Below are 19,473 nucleotides of genomic sequence, written 5' to 3' on the forward strand. Positions count from 1 at the left end.
GCAGTCCACTGCAGCCCCTGAACGCAGCTGACACCTGCAGCCTGTCGCCATCGGCCCCCCTCTCCCAATGGTGAACGTGGGTCCAGCTGTTGCTACAACAGCCAGTTGTCTCCACCGGCTCGGCCATTCTCTATCTTAAAGCTAAGTCTTGGGTTCACAAAAACGACCATTGAATCAAAGCACTCCAGTTCAGGAGAATGCCATTTAAATCCTTCATTGATGGGGGCGCCCGGGTGGCTCAGTCGGTTAAGCGTCCGGACTTTGGCTCAGGTCACGATCTCCTGGTCCGTGGCTTTGAGCCCCGCGTCGGGCTCTGTGCTGACAGCCCGGAGCCTGGAACCTGCTTCAGATTCCGTGTCTCCCTCTCCCTCTGCCCCTCCCCAGCTCATGCTCTGTCTCTCCCTCTCTCTGTCAAAAATAAATAAACATTGAAAAATTTTTTTCAAAAGGGAAACATCATTACCATAAGTAACTGCACCGCAGTTTCAGACCCGCGGAATTTTCTCTCTCCTAAAAGGGAAGAGAACTAAAATGCAAAGCAATATTTGCATAAAATAACCACTGCTGCGTTGAGACTCTCTCTCTGACACAATAAGAAAGAGATTAGTAAGGGAATAACTTTCCAATGATGTATCCATTGTAATGTTAATACCATGACGCGGGCACCAAGTAAAAGCATCCTGAGTCATCGGAACAGGAAGACATTTGCTGAGCTCCTGTTACACTCTGGAGTCTTTCAGATGCTTTACCTCATTTAGTCCCACAGCCACACTGAGCAGAAAGCAATATCCCAACCCCCGGTTTACTGATGAGGACACAGAAGGGCAGAGAGGTCACGAACCGCGACGTCTCCCTGCATCTAGCAAACTCCAACCCCACAGTGCAGGGTTCAGCCAAAACGTACTTTAAATAAGGTACCTGCTATTTAACCAACCTAACACCTGTCTGCCTAACTACAGTTTTCCCTTTGCAGCCGGCAAAGCTGGTGCCACATCAGTTCAAGCAGTCTCAGGGGCGCAGATATACCTGCTGATGAGTTGGGAAGTGAAAGGGAAAAAAAAAAATCTGTGGCGATACAGAGAAAACATAGTCCTGTAAGAGAGAGGAAGCACGGATTGCAAGGATACACAAATTTGCATGGGAGCAGGGACTTCTGAGTGGGAACCATTGATTTTAGAGTGTGGATGTAAATTATTATCATATTCCGCAAGATGTTGCCACTGGGGGAAATGGGGTGAAGTGCGTACGGGATCTCTCTGTAGCATTTCCTACATGTGCATGAGACCTACCATTATCTCTGAGGGAAAGTTTAATTTCAAAGAAAGTGGCTGTTAAAGGTGTCCCGCAGATCGAGGGTGTTATTTTCTTCCAAACAGCTTTCACAGGTATTATTTCATGAGAACCTTAATCAACCCACCCGATTTCTGTCGGGGGTTACCCATTTTACAGGTGGGAAAACCAAGCTTCAGAGAAGGGGCTTCACTTGCTGAGGGTAACGGAGCTCATAGACGGCAGAATGAGGATTCAAATCCGGTTTATTTAAAACTAAGCGAAATCTAAGGGAGGCTCATGAAGGGCTATTTTTACAAATTTTTTATGTTTTACTTATTTTTGAGAGACAGAGAGAGCGCAGTTGGGGGAGAGACAGAGAGAGGGGGACAGAGAATCTGAAGCGGGCTCCACGCTGACGGCAGAGAGCCCGATGCGGAGCTCGAACTCATGAACTGTGAGATCATGACCTGAGCTGAAGTGGGACGCTTCACTGAGCGACCCAGGTGTCCCAGAGCTATTTTTAAAGTAAAATTCATTATCTTCAAGTGCACACTGAGCACCTGTTGTGCACAGGAAAGGATGTGGGGATGCTTATTCATGCCATGCAGTTGGTGGCCATGTTTTGTTGGCTGTCTCCAAAACAGAACACAGCAGAACTTACAGGAGCTGAAAGATGCCTCGGAGAGGCAGGGTAGTGCGTGGGGAGGGGACCAAGTCCCCACCCTGCTCTTCCATTTTGTGACTGTGTAGATCTCTCTCTGTCTTCGTAAGTCTCATTTAGGAGACCCCCACTGCCATCACCCAAAGCCCGATGCTTTCATTTTACGGGTAAAGGGGACAAATAACTTGGGGAATCTTCTCAACATAGACATTTCTATGCCCAAAGACTTTGTTGTGCACTGAAAAGATGCCTAAAATTACCTGGGTTCTTGACTTAAAAGCCGTTTTGGGGCTGGGGGCACCTGGGTGGCTCAGGCAGTTAAGCGTCCAAGTTCAGCTCAGAGCATGAACTCACAGTTCTTGAGTTCGGGTCCCGCCTCGGGCTCTGTGCCGACAGCTCGGAGCCTGGAGTTTGCTTCCAATTCTGTATCTCCCTCTCTCTCTGCCCCTCCCCTGCTCACAGTCTGTCTCTCTCTCTCTCTCTCTCTCTCTCTCTCAAAACTCCATTTTTTAATATTACCAATTCCAAAACCTAGCTTTCCTAAAGCCTCAAATTTCCATCTATAGAGTATATTGTTATATTTATAAACTGAGCAATTTTATCGAAACTGAAGGACACACTCAATAGGTTAAGGAATCTTAGACAATAAGACTTATCTACAAACTCAGTTAAATTTCCTTAAATATTTGAAATACCTTTATCCATCTAACTTTAAACCCTAATGAGCGACACTTTCTTTAACAACTTTTATAAATCTAATAAGGTAAATCTATAAATCTAGAAAAATTCAAGGGCTCTTCAACAGTTAAAACTCTTTATAAATGGAGTCGAACACAGCTTGGCTCTTGTAACTTAAAATCACAAGTCTAAAATCAATTGCACATTTCAAAGCCACATGGCCAGTAGGTCAGTATTGCTAAAATGACAGTCTCTTAAACATCAAAGTCAGAAATTAGTCTCAATTTAACCCAAATAATTAATACGGTGGGTGTCTGTTCTACTTTATTACTTCTGATCGTATCTCTTTAGCTTCCCACTTGCCCCATTAAAAGAGGTAGGTAGGGGGCACCTGGGAGGCTCAGGGAGTTAAGCACCAGACTCTTGATCTCAGCTCAGGTCATGATTTCATAGTTCATGAGATTAAGGCTCATGTTGGGCTCTGCTAAGAGCACGGAGCCTGCTTGTCTGTCTCCCTCTCTGCCCCTCCCCATGCTCACTCGCGCCCGCACTCTCTCTGTCTCTGAAAATAAATAATTTAAAAAATGGGGGGGCGAGGTAGTATGCAGATGTATCACCCCCAAGGGGCTGATGAAACAGGTTACAAGATGTGGCCCTCGGTCCACTTGCTTGCTGCTTGGCGGTCTGAGAGCAGGATGCAGATCTGAGTGCTATGTGCTCCTGGGCTCATCGCTATCACTCTAGATCAACAGGGTCCATCTGGGGCTGGTGTTGCCGCCCCAACCTCCTGGCATTGCTTCAGGACCAGTCTCTTGCCGGCAGACCTGGCAGACAGAATATGCCTGTCAACCCGTGTCCTTCATCGCCCCCCTTTATGTGACTTTGACCACATCCGAACAGCTCAGTGCCCAGCGAGCACCTCACATTGTCATCCTTGTCACTAGCAATCCTTACAATAACCCTCTAAGATGAATGCTTTTGTGGCCATTTCACAGATGAGAAAAATGAGGCTCAGGGGGGCGAACTGACGTAATCGTCAGCATCCATGAAAGGCTTGCTGGTTCTTCTGAAGGAAGAATGGCCCACGTTAGCACACTGTGTGTTGAGTTCTTGCCCCATCATTCATTCCATGGTTTTCCTTTCTCGGTCTCCTCTCCCAGAAGCATCCATTCTCTGACACGTGGCTTCCTGGGATCCCTCCGTACCCTAACTTCATACGTAAGACTCTTGATGCTTCCTCAAAACAAAACACTAAGAGCTTTGCAATCAAGGTAATAATAGCAGGTCTGACTGTGCTAATGAAACTCGACACGAAAAACCAAATGTCAGGAGAAATGGGGACGTTATTTAAATTCTTCGAAAATAAGAAGCTTGCTTATTGGTGTCCTTTCTGTCACCACCTTTCATATTGCCTCATAACTTCTTTTGTTGCTTAGAAAATTATGAGAAAAATAACCTGACGGTTGCTTTACAGAACAGTGATGAATATCGCACTGGACCATGGGCTGTTAATTTGGCAATGAAAGTGCAGTCAAAGGTTTTTAAGGGCTCAGAATGATTTTATCTGGACCATTATGAACTGTATTTTATGTAACACCGTATTTCTCTTCCTTGCAGACAGATAAGCTTAAAGGACTTGCATGAGGTAAGTCCTGAGATTCAAAAAAGGGAATTTCTGTGCTTTAACGTCTGTGACGGGCAAGATACTATTTGATTCGGAGACTTTATCACTTCATTTTCATAATAGCTATGCTCAAGATGTATTATGATCCCTACGTTGAAGGTGAGAAAACTAAAACAAGTTAAGATCCAGATCTGAGACCAAGGTCCTATTATGCTACCTGAATAGACCAGTGTTCACTGGTACCATGAAGACAAGAGCATCCCAGTTTCCATGGAAGACATAAAGCCTCCATCAAAGGCTTCCAGTGTCCAGCTTTATAGAAATAAGATGTTGGAAATTGTACTATACGTCACCATTTGCTCTTCACAGGAAAGACAGGATGGCCTGGTACAAAAAAAAAAAATATATATATATATATATATACATACATACACATATATATGAGATACAGACCCACACAGACCTGGGTTTGAATACGGCTGTGTCACATACCACTTTTGTGGCCTTGGGCAAGTCCCACACACACACACAACCCCACCCCTCTTTCTGTTTTCTTAGCCACAAAATAGAGATGGTTACCCTTCTTGACAAAGTTGTTGTCAAAAAGCTAAAGCAGGTCAAAGCAAGGGCATAAATGACCAGGTGAACAGTAGAGGCTCAGTAAATGGCATGAAAGTCAGGTAACATGGAGCTGCCTTTGAGCCCCTCCACACTCACTTCCCTAACCCCCAACTAGGAAGTTCCCTAACAAGGGATGGGTCCACCATGACTGATGGGAAGTCTCTGTCCAGCAATCACAGTGGTCTCACCTCATTCTCACTGGCTTCCTGAGGAACATGGTCCTTGTCTTAGTGTTTGACCTATGCTCTTATATCTAGACTGCAGAGGTTAATTTATTTTCTTTCTTTTGTTCTGTCTGTCCTTGTGTCTTTTCTTATTTGGCTTTATGAGAATGCTAGAATCAAAAGTCGCACTTCTCACTTGTCACTCACCAAGACACTTACCGCCTCTCATCCGTAAGATAATCCTGGCAAGGAAGACAGCACATAACTGCTGAAAGAGAAGGACAGCCCTAGTTCCAATCAGGACTCCATCCGGCTCCCCCTGTTCTGGGAGTTGTTGGATTTTCCCAAGTGGTATGGCACTCTGCCCCTGGGCACTCTCCGACTCCACCCCTTTCTTCCTGTGGGTCTACTTCATGCATCACAAGTAGCAGATGGCTGCCACCCAAAATGACCTAGAGTCCATAACTCATTGGTCAGCCTGTGAGGACAATAGGCCTTCCAATCACTAACAAGCCAGGAGGAAGTGGAGAGGTCAGCTTTAGACAGCAGGGGTCATGCAGGATAGTTTGATTTTCTTTGCAACTTTGGTTGGCATTCTGCTAGAAGTGGATATCATCTAAAGAACAACAAGGCCTAGTGGAAAAACACATTCTTCCTCCTCATCTTTTGCCAAGACACTTCCCCATTGTCTGGGCTGAGGGTCAAGACCATTTCTCCACCACAAAAGCCACCCCACAGCAGGCAGAAGACGGGACCAGCCCCTGAAAGTCCAGATCTAATCCCCACACTATGACTCTCTGCCTTAAGAAATGCAGACATACCTCTTAGCTAAAGTAGTTAAAAAAAAAAAAAAAAAAAGGAGGAGGAGGAGGAGGAAGGAAAGAAAGAAGGAAAGGCAGGTGAGGGGAGGGAAATAAGGAGGTATCACTTTTTAAGTTAACATGCTCATTTCCTAACAAAAGTTAAGGTACAGAAACTAGAGGTTTTACCCCACTTTTCTAATTATATCTGATTGTAACTCCAGAGCCCTCAAGCAAAAAGTTGGCTGGATCTCAATTTTAAAAGTCACCTGCTGTCCCAGATGGATGGCTTCTGAGCCGTGTTTACAGCTCTGCTCCCTCAGCAACTTTGACAGGCCTGAGAACAACAGCCTCCAGAGCACTTTGAGCTGCCAGTTCCAAAGTCCTGGGGAAGACTCAGTGGGAGACTTTCAAACCACTCGTTAGAATGGATTCACTACCCTTTTCACTTAGCCTAGAGATTTGCCTTGATTTGCTGCCCGTGGTGAAAGTATGTCCTCTTTCCAGAACCCAAGGGGACCCCGAGGTCTTCGAAGCAAAAGAGCATGTCTGTTGCCTAGTCTCAGACAAGACATTCGGGGCCTCTCTAAGCTATTTGTTGCTAAAGCCTTCTTGTCTGTGAAGCCAATGTGAGTCAGAAGACCTGGAATCCAAGGTCAGCTCACACACACACACACACACACACGCACACACACCTGCATGTAGATACATCATAAGCCCAGTTTCTAGCCTGAACTTTCCATGTAAAGTGGAGATATACTTACAGTATAATCCTATTTCATAGTTTACTTAAATACTTGCAATGCATATATATATATATTGCAATATATATAAATATATAATATATATAAAATGCATATATAATAAGTGAGTATTCACCAAACTTTACTTAACGGTTCTCACTTCGGTGGGCGTGTAGATTGTTTCCAGGGTTTTGACCCTGTAAGCAATGGTTCACTGGACATCTTTGTGCACGGAACTTGGCCCAGATTTCAGGTGTCTTCTTAGGAGCAAAGTGTCATCCGTGGAATTGTTGGGATGAGAGTGAGAGCATTCCTAACGTTCTTGACAACAATGGTTCAATTGCTTTCATTAGAGTCAAAGCAATTTACGGTCTCATCAGCAGATTGCATATTTATTTGCCTCTTGTATCACACAGAGAGCATAACATTTTGATTTTTGCCTAGTCTTTTGGAGAATTATTTAGAGGCTTTAAAAAAAAATCTATCCTTATAACAAAAATGTTGCCCAAATTCTACTAAGCAATTGCTCCAAAACACACAGTTTGATGTAAAATTCTCCATCACCAAGAGTCACTCAACACTATCATTTTCTTTTTATTCAATCCAGGTCCTCGGAACAGAGAGAGGTGAGCTGTTTACATTTGTTTTCATACCCTGATATCATTAGGTTAAGTTCCATTTCCAGATTTATAGCATTAGTCAGTTTTCAAAAGGCTTGTTTCCGAGCCTGGGATGGATGAACCCCAGCGTGTGTGCGTGATGGTGTGATCCAGTTGTGCTGAGGATCTCCTACCTACCCAAGAGCCCTCTGGTTGAAACAAGGTGATTTAAATTGGGGGAGGGGGTGAGCTAAAGGTCCTTCTCCTGCCACAGGCAACTGACAAGAAGGAGGCACCCTGTCAGCCCCTGCCACTTTATTATTATTTTTTTAATGTTTATGTACTTATTTTTGAGAGAAAGAGATAGTGAGCAGTGGAAGGGCAGGGAGAGAGGGAGACAGAATCCCAAGCAGGCTCCACGCTACCAGCGCAGAGACACAGGACTCGAACCCACGAACCACGAGATCATGACCTCAGCAGGAACCAAGAGTCAGACACTTAACCGACTGAGCCACCCAGGCACCCCAGCCCCTGCCACTTTAGAAAGACGTGACCGGCCCACTCACTGCTCCATGGAAGCTCTTAGTCTCTGCAGCTTTGATGTCACCCTTACACACACACGCATGCCCTCATTGGAACGCACGTGCACATACAAGTGTGCACATCGTTGGTGCCATTGTGCAACACAATCTAACACTCACTCGGTAGCTGGCAAGATACTAAGCAGTAGTAAGTTCACGCTCACCTTTTATTTTTTTTAATTTTTTAATGTTTATTTATTTTTGAGAGAGAGAGAGAGAGACAAAGTGTGAGCAGGGGAGGGGAACAGAGAGAGGGAGACACAGAACCTGAAGCAGGCTCCAGCCATGCGGGGCTCGAATCCATGAACCATGAGGTCATGACCTGAGCCAAAGTTGGATGCTTAACCGACTGAGCCATCCAGGTACCCCAAGGATAGTGTTATTTCTTTCTTTCTTTTTTTTTTAATTTTTTTTAATGATTTTATTTATTTTTGAGACAGAGACAGAGCATGAACGGGGTTGGAGCAGAGAGAGGGGGAGACAGAATCTGAAGCGGGCTCCAGACTCTGAGCTGTCAGCACAGAGCCCGACGCGGAGCTTGAACTCACCGAGTATGAGATCATGACCTGAGCTGAAGTCAGATGCTCAACCAGCTGAGCCACCCAGGCGCCCCTCATGCTCACCTTTTAAATACCATTCACCATTCACTTTGAATGATGAACTACGTCCAAAGCCGAAGGGCCTGAGCCATGGCCAAAGACTGAAGACAGGCAGCATAGTTCCACAAAGCAACACTGGGTTAGGATTTCAGAGGCTGCCACCAACTCACTGTGTGGTTTGGGCCACGTCATGTTGCCTCTGTGGGTCTCAAGGATGCTTTTCTTTATGCCAAAGGAGTTAGTTTCGAGCAAGGCCTAACTAGGCTCTGTAGATTCCCAAGGGTCCCTGACGGAGGAATGGGAGTTGGTTGGTGATTCTAAATAATGTTAAGAACTACAGGAAACTGTGCTGCTTTCCACACTAAAGCTCAACACCCTCACATTAAAATGTTCGATATTGTTGCCTTGGACTTCCATGATTATCAGTGCAGTGAGGTCACGTCATTCAGCTCATGGGGAGCAATGATGTCACGTTGTTCAGCTCATGAGGGGCATGTGCTCTGGAGGGCTGCTGATGACATTGCCATGAAAGGATTTTATGGGATGGGTGACTAGTAGACCAGTCATCGACCCCCGTAACATTGCAAGTAATCACAGACCTTCAACCAGAGGTGTCCAGTCTGTGACCGACCTTGGACTAAACACAGAGCAACGACCAGAATTAAGACACATCAGTGTTGATATGCTTCCTTAACTTTATTGCTCAGGACAGCCCCTGGGAGAGTGTTTTATGGCCTTTCACCTCCTAGTATTATTACATGCCCTCAGTGATTCTGGATGGCTGGTTAAAATCTATTCATGATGAAAAGGAAATAAATAGTGGGAACACCCACGGCATATGTAATTCCTAAAGAACTCCAGTTCCTTATGGCTGGCAGAACTTCTCAAAACGGAAAGATCAAAGGAGAAAAATTACAAAAACATATTCCTGCTGGTTGCCGGGTAGGAACTACTGGTCTACATCAGAATTCTGGGAGCTCCTCCTGCCCTTTCACACAAGAGGTGAGGGGATTCAGGAGTGCTCGGGCCAGCACTGGGCCACCCCCTAGCCTACATTGCTCAGGACAGTTCTTAGGTTTAACTTCGTGATTTATGTTCCCATGTAAGTTTTCATTTGAATGCAGAATTCAACTTCAGTTCACTTCTACGTCAAGCCCTTCCAATACCAAATACCTCCCGATGTAATATTCTGTGTTTCGGGAAGCTCAGTGATGAATTCCAAATTCAGTAATCTTGATATTTGAATATTCACTAAGTTTTTATACCTTCAGGGAGAAGCCACTCCCAGGAGCCAGGGGTGTTACAGAATATGTTAAGTTATAGTTTCTGTTGACCACCGACAGCCCGCTCCTACTAATCAGAGATCACTCAGATAAAATTACAGAAGTTCCAGTAGGTCCCCAATCATTTTCCTTTTACAACCTGACTACATCATGTGACTTCTTTATGCAGTCCCTCATTGCCAGATGAAGCCTGAATCGATTCACCTGTCACAAAATCAAAGTACTCAAGAGACTCCTCTTGCCATCACCAGGTAAGGAGCCAGGAATTCCTTGTTGGGCTTCAGTGTGGCGGTCAGGCCAGGTGTCGTCCTGGGTAATGACTCACCAAGGTATCCTGAGACATGGGGATTCTTTGGTCTTTGCTAATGAAGCCCAGCGATGGCCCCAAGGGAAACCTGCAAGTCACAGCCATTATGGAAGCAAATGGCACTATGCTTCCTGCAATTTGTAAGTGATTCATTGTTAGAGAAGTTTGGGAGATTTGAAGGCTTGGATGTTAACTAGACAGGATTAACTGAACGGATGCAAAACAATCTGGGGAAAAAATTGGCCATTTCTAATTATACCCAGTTGATGACCACACATAAACTTACAGCTACTTTTGAACAAACCTTTATAGATGGTTTGGGCGTTGAAAATGCCATTATCTGATTTAACACTTGCCTGATCAGGTTATTGTGACAATTGCTGTCCCAACTGAAGCGAAGACTCAGGCCAGTGATTCACTGCCCAAGGTCACTGTAACTGTAAATTAGTGGTGGCTTCAGTAAAACAAACTCCAGGGCCTCCAAAATAACTGCTTCTAAGTTCCTCCATGATCCCAGACTGGCCGGGTGGCCCCAGCCTCAGTTCATGCCAGCCTCCCACCATCTCAATCCTTGTTGTCACTTAATACAGGACATTTGCACGTGCTATTCCCCTGTCTATACCACTTCTTCCCTCTTTCCACCCTCTCGCTACTTGGAAAACCCCTCTTCATCCAGCAGATCCCAGTTTGAAGCCACACTGAATTTAAGAGATAGTTCTGACCCACTCCCCAGAGGCAATAAATGAAACTCAGAGAGGTGGAGCTCCTTACCACTAAAGTCAAGTCCAGCTTCAAAACCCAAACACTTTCCAGTAGTCCCTGCTTCCTATAATGGCTTGATTCTGAGAATGCAGTCCATGAATGCTGACTTTTCCCAGACCTGTTGCAAGTGCCCAACGAATGTCAACTCTCATTGCCATTGCCAGGCCTGCATATCAGGGGCATGATCTCCATCCCCATTACCCCCTTTCCTTCTCTTGCATATTGTTGTTTTAATCGTCTTTTATTACATTTTTATAATCCTCTTTCTCTTACAGATTTCCTTATAATAATCCACAGTTTTCTCACTTAGCTCACATTTCAAGAAGGAACAAAATAATTTCTATTCTCCTCTTGCTTGCTATGGCTCACTCTTCTTCAACTGGTAAACAATTTCTGTAGACTATTAGCTCCAACCTATCATTTTCTAGAGTGACCGTAGTTACAAGGAAAGTCTGAATTCACAGCTCCCAAAAGCAAAGAATCATGATATGTGCTCGTTGAAATACAATGGAAAGAACTTGTATGGGTCAATTTGTTCCATATCTGTTGCCTGTCTTGAGAAAAGAGAGAAAGAGCCAGCCTCCTATTACCTTACAAAACAGAAACTCATGTAGCACAGCCGGTGAAATATAAAGTGCTTTGTAAACGTGACTTAGTCCATTGTGACTGGCCTTGCCTTTGCGTGGAATTTTACCCACCATGGGAAACACTAACATGCTGTCAATTCTAACGTTTCCTTTAGCTCACCACTCGTGATGAAAAACCAAAGTGCACAAAACAGAGGTAAGAGCGCCTTATGCAAGAATTATGAAACAAACAGGTAAGCCATCACACTACGATGTTCCGGCACTGTGACTTTGCTTTTGTGAGACTCACCGTCGTTGAGCTGATGTCTGTAGGTGTAATTAGCTCATTTTCACTGATAGATAGTATTCCGTTAGGTCAATATAACAATTTTTGTCCATAATTAAATCCAAAAAATTCTAGATGCATTTTCCAAAGTAGACATTGGCGTCACCAACAGCTTATGAGTCCTCCTCATTCCCCATCATCTCCAACGGTTGTTTTTGACAAACTTTTAGTTTTTGCCAATTCTTTGGGTGAGACACAATAGATTTATCTTAAGTCTGTCAAATTAAGAACATCAAACTGACTTCTCTTACTGGTTGTAAAGATAAAACTCAACAGGATGCCTGTCTGCAGAGATGTCTACAGCAACATATGAATATAGTGTTGTATTCCTACTGGTGGTGGGTTTTGATATCGTTAGTGTTATTTTGTTCAAACAAATCTAGTGTGTTTTTTTGCATTTCTTTCTTCAAGCCATATGCTATGGAGATTCTGTGTTCAGGTCTAATTCTGCACTCTCTTTCTGTTGAGCCACAAGAGGGCTTAGAGCTGGAGAAAGCAGATTCCCCTTGAGATAGAGTAGAATGACAGAGGGTTCCAATGACCTGAGTCCCCATTCTGCCTCCCTCCCTGCAATAACATCATCTTGAGCAAGTTCATTCTTAGATCCTCCCCCTCCCCCATGCATAACAATAATATTAACTCACAGGATTATCCACACACACCAGTCATGTGACACATAGTAGGCAAGTGACACACCTTAATATCCTTCCTTCTCCAGGGATGCCCTACCCAACTGACCCATTAGACCTAGGAGTTTCCTCCCTCACCTCTATCATGTCCTTACTCATCTTCTGCCTTATACTGTCTGGGCCTTAGATTGGAAAGCCAATCTGGAAAGCTTATTTCCCCTGATGTGCCTCTTGCTAATACAAGTCTCCCAAGGGAAGAGACTTCCCTTTTCTTTTTTTCTTAACATAATTTATTGTCAAGCTAGGTAACATACAGTGTATACAGTGTGCTCTTAGTTTTGAGGGTAGATTCCCATGATTCACTGCTTACATGCCACAGCCAGTGCTCATTCCAACAAGTGCCCTCCTTCCTTTTTTTAAAGGAAGGCAGTCCAAAGTAGCTGCGATTAATGGGACAGGCTCAATCCCCAAGAATGAGGGGACAAAATGACAAAAACAGTTGTCCTGGAGGCCAGAGCTAGATCAGGATTGTGAAGATATGCTGCAGGGATAGGAAGCAGAATCAAGCTTAGAGAGAATTCCAGTCTTCATTTGAAAGACAAAATCATGCACAGATGGAAAATGAAGAGTGATATAAGAGTGGAATAGCAGTGTTAGTGATGTGGATGTGGATGGCCTTCACAGACATGGGTCCAGTCAAGCATCCCAGGACTGGATGTATTTCATCTATACTGGGATCTTGCAAACTGTCCTCCACTCATGTTAGAGAAACAGTTGCTTAAGGAAGCAGCCCAGAATGGACGAGGAGAATGTTGGGGCCTCCAGAGCCTTAAAACACCATCAATTCCTCTTTCAGTCATCAAACATCCATGAAGCACATGGTTTATACACAAAATTGGGCTGGGCCCTATGAATACAGAACAGAGACAGCTCTGCCCTTCAGCTAACCAGTACTTTTGCACCTGCGATGCTCCTGCATCAGTTTACTGGGCAGGTGTTCATTCTACTGAGTGAAAAGTCATTTCTGGATCACCAGGGCTCAGGAGAAATTAGCTGCACTCAGAACCACACAATCCCGGCACTCATGTTTTCAGTCTAGAGGGTTCTATGAAGCTTACTGGTCTTAATTTGAGTGCCTCAGCCAAGGGACATAGCACTCTTCATGTAGAATAAGTGAAATCTAGACCTCCATCACTGTAGACATTATCATCCTTATTTCATAAATGAGAAAGGAATTTGGGAAATACTTATTCTTAATAGTTCAGCTACTCCTTGATAAACAGACTTGGCTCAATTCTCTGATAAGTGATTTCAAGCTAAGCTATTAGGAGTCTGATAATTCTGCACCCAACAATTCCAAAATGGGGGATTCCACACCACTGGACGATTCCTGACACCTACAGGTTGGGTGTCTACAGTTGGGTGATCTACAGTTCAACTCTCTTCTGACACTACATGGAGTCCATAGATTCCACATGTTAAGCGTTCAATCCCGCAAGATTGCACCCCTCCCCCGCCACAAGCCTGTGTCAGCCAATCATATGGCCATTCTGACCAACCAGCTATAGAGCCAAGGTTCCAACAAACCCTTCCCTAGGTTCAATTAATTTGCTAGAGTGGTTCACAGAACTCTCAGCAACATTGTACTTGCTGGATTACCAGTTTATTATAAAAGTATACAAATAGGCCACAGCCAGATAGAAGAGTTTCATAGGGCATTGTCCTGAACAAAGGAGCTTCTGTCTTCATGGAGTTTGGGGCACTGTATGATGGCACATGGAACTGTTCTGGATCACCAACCCAGAAGCTCTCTGAACTGCATCCTTTGGGACTTTTTAGAGGCTTCATTACATAGGTGCAATTGATGAAATCATCGGCCACTGGTGACTGATTCAATAAGCAGTAGCTTGTGTTATTTATTTTGAGTGACCAGTACAGGTCAGACACTGTGCTAACAGTTTTATATACAGAAGAATTTTGAAATGTTAGTATTATTGGTAACAGTGTGATTCTACAACCCATGCTTATGAGGCTACACTGCCTCAAATTTTATTGGCCACCTACATAGTGTCCTCCCCAAAGTTCTATTTACTCTGTGTCATCTGTTCATTAATGTGACCCTCTGTTCTCCAAATAGGCGAGCCCTATTTCGTGGGGCTATAAAACTCAAATGCAGTTTTATGTGAAAATATATAATGTACGTATATGTATGTACATATGTATATGTATGTATGTGTACATATATACATATATGTGTATGTGTGTATATATATAATATATTAATATTGTTATTATTATTAATAGGTATATTATAATAATATAATATGTATAATAATGTATATTATATATGTATTAATGTGTATATTATATATGTATATATAATATGTAATATATTATATATAATATATATAATGGTATATAATAATACATGTATAATATCCAAAGATTAGCTGCCATTATTTTAGAACAAAATGAGTTAAATCGTTGCCCTGGATTCTACGCTCAGAATTGCATTCACTCATTAAACAAAGATCCAAAGGGCCTTCAGGGGAAAACGGCAAAGGCAAAGTTGTTCTGTTTGTTGTTTTGTTTTATTTAGCTCATTCTCTGCATAGACTACAAATGCATATAGCTATTTCCAAACACTCTTTTTCAAGTAGGACTCTTTAAATATTCAAGCAAGGCACTCAGAGTTGAAATATAATAAATCCGTTGCCACAGTATAATGAAAAATTTATAATCACTCAATACTATTATGTAAACTACACACACCAAGCGATAGAAAATGCTGAGAATGGTTATTTTCTTTTCTCAAGTATGTTCTTACTATTTTGATCCATGTTGGAAAGCCAGTCACGGCCATTTCAGTAATAAGTCTCTATTGCTTCACTATAGGTTAAAATAAAGTTTTAAAAGCACTTTTTAAACATTACAATAGCACTTTTAGCTTTCTCTTGGTTAGGATTTGCCTGGCATACAGTTTCCATCTCATTAGTGACTGCTGTCATATATAACTGTACATTACTGGAATTTTTAAACCATTCTGCATCTAATTTATAAATGCTTTGTTTACACTTTTGATATTTATTGTGATTACTAATCTTTTAGATCGGTTTTTATATTATTTTGTGCCTTCTATTTGCCCTACTCTTTTTGACTGTTTCTTTTCTTGCCAGAGAGTGGGTTCATCTCTTAATTCCCCTCCCTTTCTCTCCTTTGGAAGTCACACATTCCAATTCTACTCTTCCAAGGTGACCTTTAACATTTTAAATAAAAGAATGTTTGGATTTTCAAAATCTGAAGTTCATATCCTTTTCCCAAGCAATACAAGAAACTCAGAATGCCCTAATTCTAATGGTATGGATTCTGCACTATTTGGAAGTTCAAATTTGTTACTTACAAAATTTGAAAATCAGAGATGTCTGTAGCATGATTCCTATTTTTAAGGTCATAAATTGGTGGGTGAAATTAACTTACTATGATGAATATAATTTAAATATTAAGTGATCAAACATTTTTCAACAAACATTTTTGTACACCTAATTCCCTATAGCAAACATTCTTGGTCTTAACATTAAAAGCCACAATCCTTGGAACCATTAAAATAGGACATAAAATGCTCCAGAAGTATTCTGTTCTTCTTCATAAACTTAGAGAAAAATTCAGCTTTTTGATGACAAGAAGCAGAATAAATACACATATAACCTAAATGTTACAGTAACTGGCATGTAAATATTTGCTGACATTATATCTAGTATTTTGTTTCAAAAATGTACTGTCAAAAGTATCCCACTTTTTCAAAGTTCTTATTCAGCTACTAACCAGAACTATAACTTTAGTTATATTTTGTAGACTGAATTAAGACTATACAGCTTATAATTCTGCTTCACACCAATCACCTTTCTTCCATGTTATATTATTGCTGTCCACTATTCCATTTCATCTTGTTTTCATATTCTCAAGGCTTTATGATTTTTATACAGTTAATCCTTGCTTAAAGTTACTAACGTATTTACAAATACCTTTGCTTAGTATTTCTCCTAATGCTTAACTCCTTCCTTGTGGCTCTGATTTCATCTTTTATTAGTGTTTATGGGAATGCCATGCAGTGAAAATATATTATTTTCATTGATGTATAAGGAGGAAATACCACATTAAACCTTGACAAGTGGTAGTATCTTAAAACTTAGGTACCACATGAAATCTAAACCCTTTCAGTGAACTTTTTGTATGGTTACTTTAAAATCCATTGGTCTACCTTGCTCTTTTAAAGAATCTTCTATCCAGGCATGATTTTGTAGCATTGTGCATTGGTCACTTAGAAAATGATTCTCAGACCTGAGCAGATCTTTCCAATGTTAACACATTTTATTACATAATAGTTTATTAAATCACATTTGCAAGTAACACCACCAGTCTCATCAGACAGGTCTAACTGTTGTGTATGGTGTTATACAACAGTGGTAGATACAAGTGTTTCCAAATTCCAGTTTTCACTAGGAAAGTCTAATTTTATAATTGGCAGCAAGTACTGCCAGTTGTTTTCCACAAAGTGACAGCCTCCCTTGGTTCATTTTCTAATAAAATACCTACCAAATGCCTAAGTCTGAATAACCATATTTTATCTGTTAGTCATTCTTTTAGGTTAAAAAAGTGATATTCCAATAAAATAAAAAGTCATTCCTTCATGTTTAAAAAAAATACCATTTTCCAAGTTGAGAACAAGCTTGGCTTGTTTCAGAAACTGAACAGAATTCGTTATGACCAGAACAGAGTAGACAATGTGGGATGGATGGATGGGTAGATAAGATTATTCAGGCCTTATTGACAGAAGTAAAACATTTGGAATTTATTTCAGGTGTAAAGGAAAGCATGTAAGCATTTTTGCCAGGAGGAGTAGCAAAGTCAGAATTACATTTTTTTTTTTTTAAGATTACTCCAAATGTGGAGCACCTGGGTGGCTCAGTCATTTAAGCGTCCAACTCTTGATTTCGGCTCGGGTCATGATCTCATGGTACATGGGTTGGAGCCCCTCATCGGGCTCTGTGCTGACAGTGTGGATCTTGCTTGGAATTCTCTCTCAGTCTCTTTCTCTGCCCTCCCCTGCTCACTTCCTCTCTCTCTCAAAACAATAATAATAATAAATAAACTAATAAAATTTTTTTAAAAAAGATTGTTCCAGATGCCCTAGAGAGAAAGGGGCAAGAGAACTGAAGCAAGAGAACAGTCCAGAGGAGATCACCCTCTGGAGTGAGAGGACAGTGGCGTAGACCAACAAGGTGGCCCCAGGCACAGGAAGGAGTGATGAGTTCCAGCTCCTGGTTGGAAGGAGGCAGCGTGAGACGATAACAAAATCATATTTGTGTGTGAATTTCCTTTTCAGATAATAAACACAGCACCCAGTTCCATCCTCCCCAGAGATGTCAGTCTCCAGCCCGCTATGGCCCTCAGGAAACTTTGCCGCACTATAAAAACACAGGCTGGAGAAAACCTTTCCCCACAAGTTCTGATGAAAAGGTAAAACAGATACTTCTCTGCAGTGCCTTTCTAGATAAACCTAAGCATCTAAAGAGAGCTTTATTGAACAATACCTAGAAGGAGATCATCATGACCAGCTTTAATTTGTTTCCCCTTCTGGCTACATATTACTGGCTTTTAATATTTTCTACGGGCTAATAATATTTCATATTGCTCTTTTACCAGTCTTTAATTTGCACACTCTCTGATTCTCAAAGTGGCTTTTTCTTTTATTACTCAAAAAAAAGAGATATCTAGCACTGTGTTTTATACTTACTAACTGTTCAATAATCTTTCAGGACTAACAGGGATTTATATGCTACAACCCTTTTTCTTTTTTTTTTTTTTAATGTTTATTTATTTTGAGAGAGACAGAGTGTGTGTGGCAGGGGAGAGACAGAGAGAAAGGGAGACAGAGAATCCCAAGCAGGCTCTGTATTTGTCAGCACAGATCCTGATGTGGGGCTTGAACTCACGAACTGTAAGATCATGACCTCAGCTGAAATCAAGAGTCGGATGCCTAACTGATGGAGCCACCCAGGCACACCTGCAATTCTTTTTCCAATAAAAAACCCACATGTCATATACTCATTTCATTTGAACAGTCCAACAACTATTTTTTGAGCACTTATTATATGCCACACAATATGCTAGAGGATATGGTCCGTGCCCAGAGGAGACGCAGAGCAGGGAAATATGATGCTAAGAGATAATAGATGTACTCTCATTAGTCCTTCATCTATTTCCTGGTCTCTTTCTAAAATATTCCCCACCCCTATGATCTTCTTGGACCACACTGCACTTAACATTTACTACGTGGAAAGCGGGGCGTCAAAACGTTCTTTGTAGCTTCCATGCCTTTCCCTCAATTACCTGGTAACATTACTTACTAAAGGCTTTCACTTACGAGGCACAGAAGGATATGCTTCTTCTGGGTCTCCATCCTGCATCCCCATGTGCTTGGGATCCTGCTATGGAGCTTGCAAAAGGTTTGAAGCAGAAGCAGAGCATCCAAGATACTCTGGTCCATTCCTATCATCCCCACGGTACCCTAACGGTCTTTTGTGGCCCTTGTATTAATTTCGACCTTAATTTCTACAAAAGGTCCCCATACCCTTAAGTTAGACTTTGGGAAACTTTTGCACAGACTACCGTTACTTCCCCTTTTTATGTATCTGGCTTCCTTTCCCTCTCTCATCTGCTTCCGGAGCACAGGAATCCCTGAGTTCTCTCCAAAATCACACCCCTCCCGGAGCCTGGGCTCCCACACGCATGGGGGAGGCTTGCAGTGGATCAGGACTTCCGTGATGGCCAACAATTTCAATCCACCTTTACAATGTGTGACCTACCCGTGTATGACCAATGATAATGTTCACTTATTAGTATGCTTTATATAGTTGACTCTTTTTCCACTTTGTATCGCTGCTCTAAATAGAAAACCAGTGTCACGTACCATGGAGAGGAAGTGACCTTAAAACTAATTGCAACATTCTACTTCTGAGTATATATGCCCCAAAGAGCTGAAGGCGGGGACTCGGACAGATATTTGTACACCCGTGTTCACAGAGGCATTTTTCATAAAAAAGCCAAGAGGTGGAAACAATCCAAATGACCACCATATATATATATATATATATATATATATATATATATATATAACAGTTATAGAGAGAGAGAGAACGGTTCTAAAAAGAATGAAATTCCCATACATGCTACAACAT

The 19,473-nt window shown here is 42.1% G+C and overlaps 1 protein-coding gene across 1 annotated transcript in view; it reads left to right on the top strand.

Annotated features, from left to right (window-relative positions):
- Positions 1 to 19,473, top strand: part of CLNK (cytokine dependent hematopoietic cell linker) — a 166,329-nt gene that overhangs the window by 128,703 nt on the left and 18,153 nt on the right. The window contains exons 12-16 of the mRNA XM_058723091.1: positions 4,229 to 4,256; positions 7,171 to 7,189; positions 9,795 to 9,876; positions 11,437 to 11,477; positions 17,619 to 17,752. Coding sequence (XP_058579074.1) covers positions 4,229 to 4,256; positions 7,171 to 7,189; positions 9,795 to 9,876; positions 11,437 to 11,477; positions 17,619 to 17,752 — 304 coding nt within the window. The remainder of the gene's footprint in view (positions 1 to 4,228; positions 4,257 to 7,170; positions 7,190 to 9,794; positions 9,877 to 11,436; positions 11,478 to 17,618; positions 17,753 to 19,473) is intronic.

This window comes from Neofelis nebulosa, chromosome 3 (genome assembly GCF_028018385.1).
Source record: "Neofelis nebulosa isolate mNeoNeb1 chromosome 3, mNeoNeb1.pri, whole genome shotgun sequence".
Taxonomy (NCBI): domain Eukaryota; kingdom Metazoa; phylum Chordata; class Mammalia; order Carnivora; family Felidae; genus Neofelis; species Neofelis nebulosa.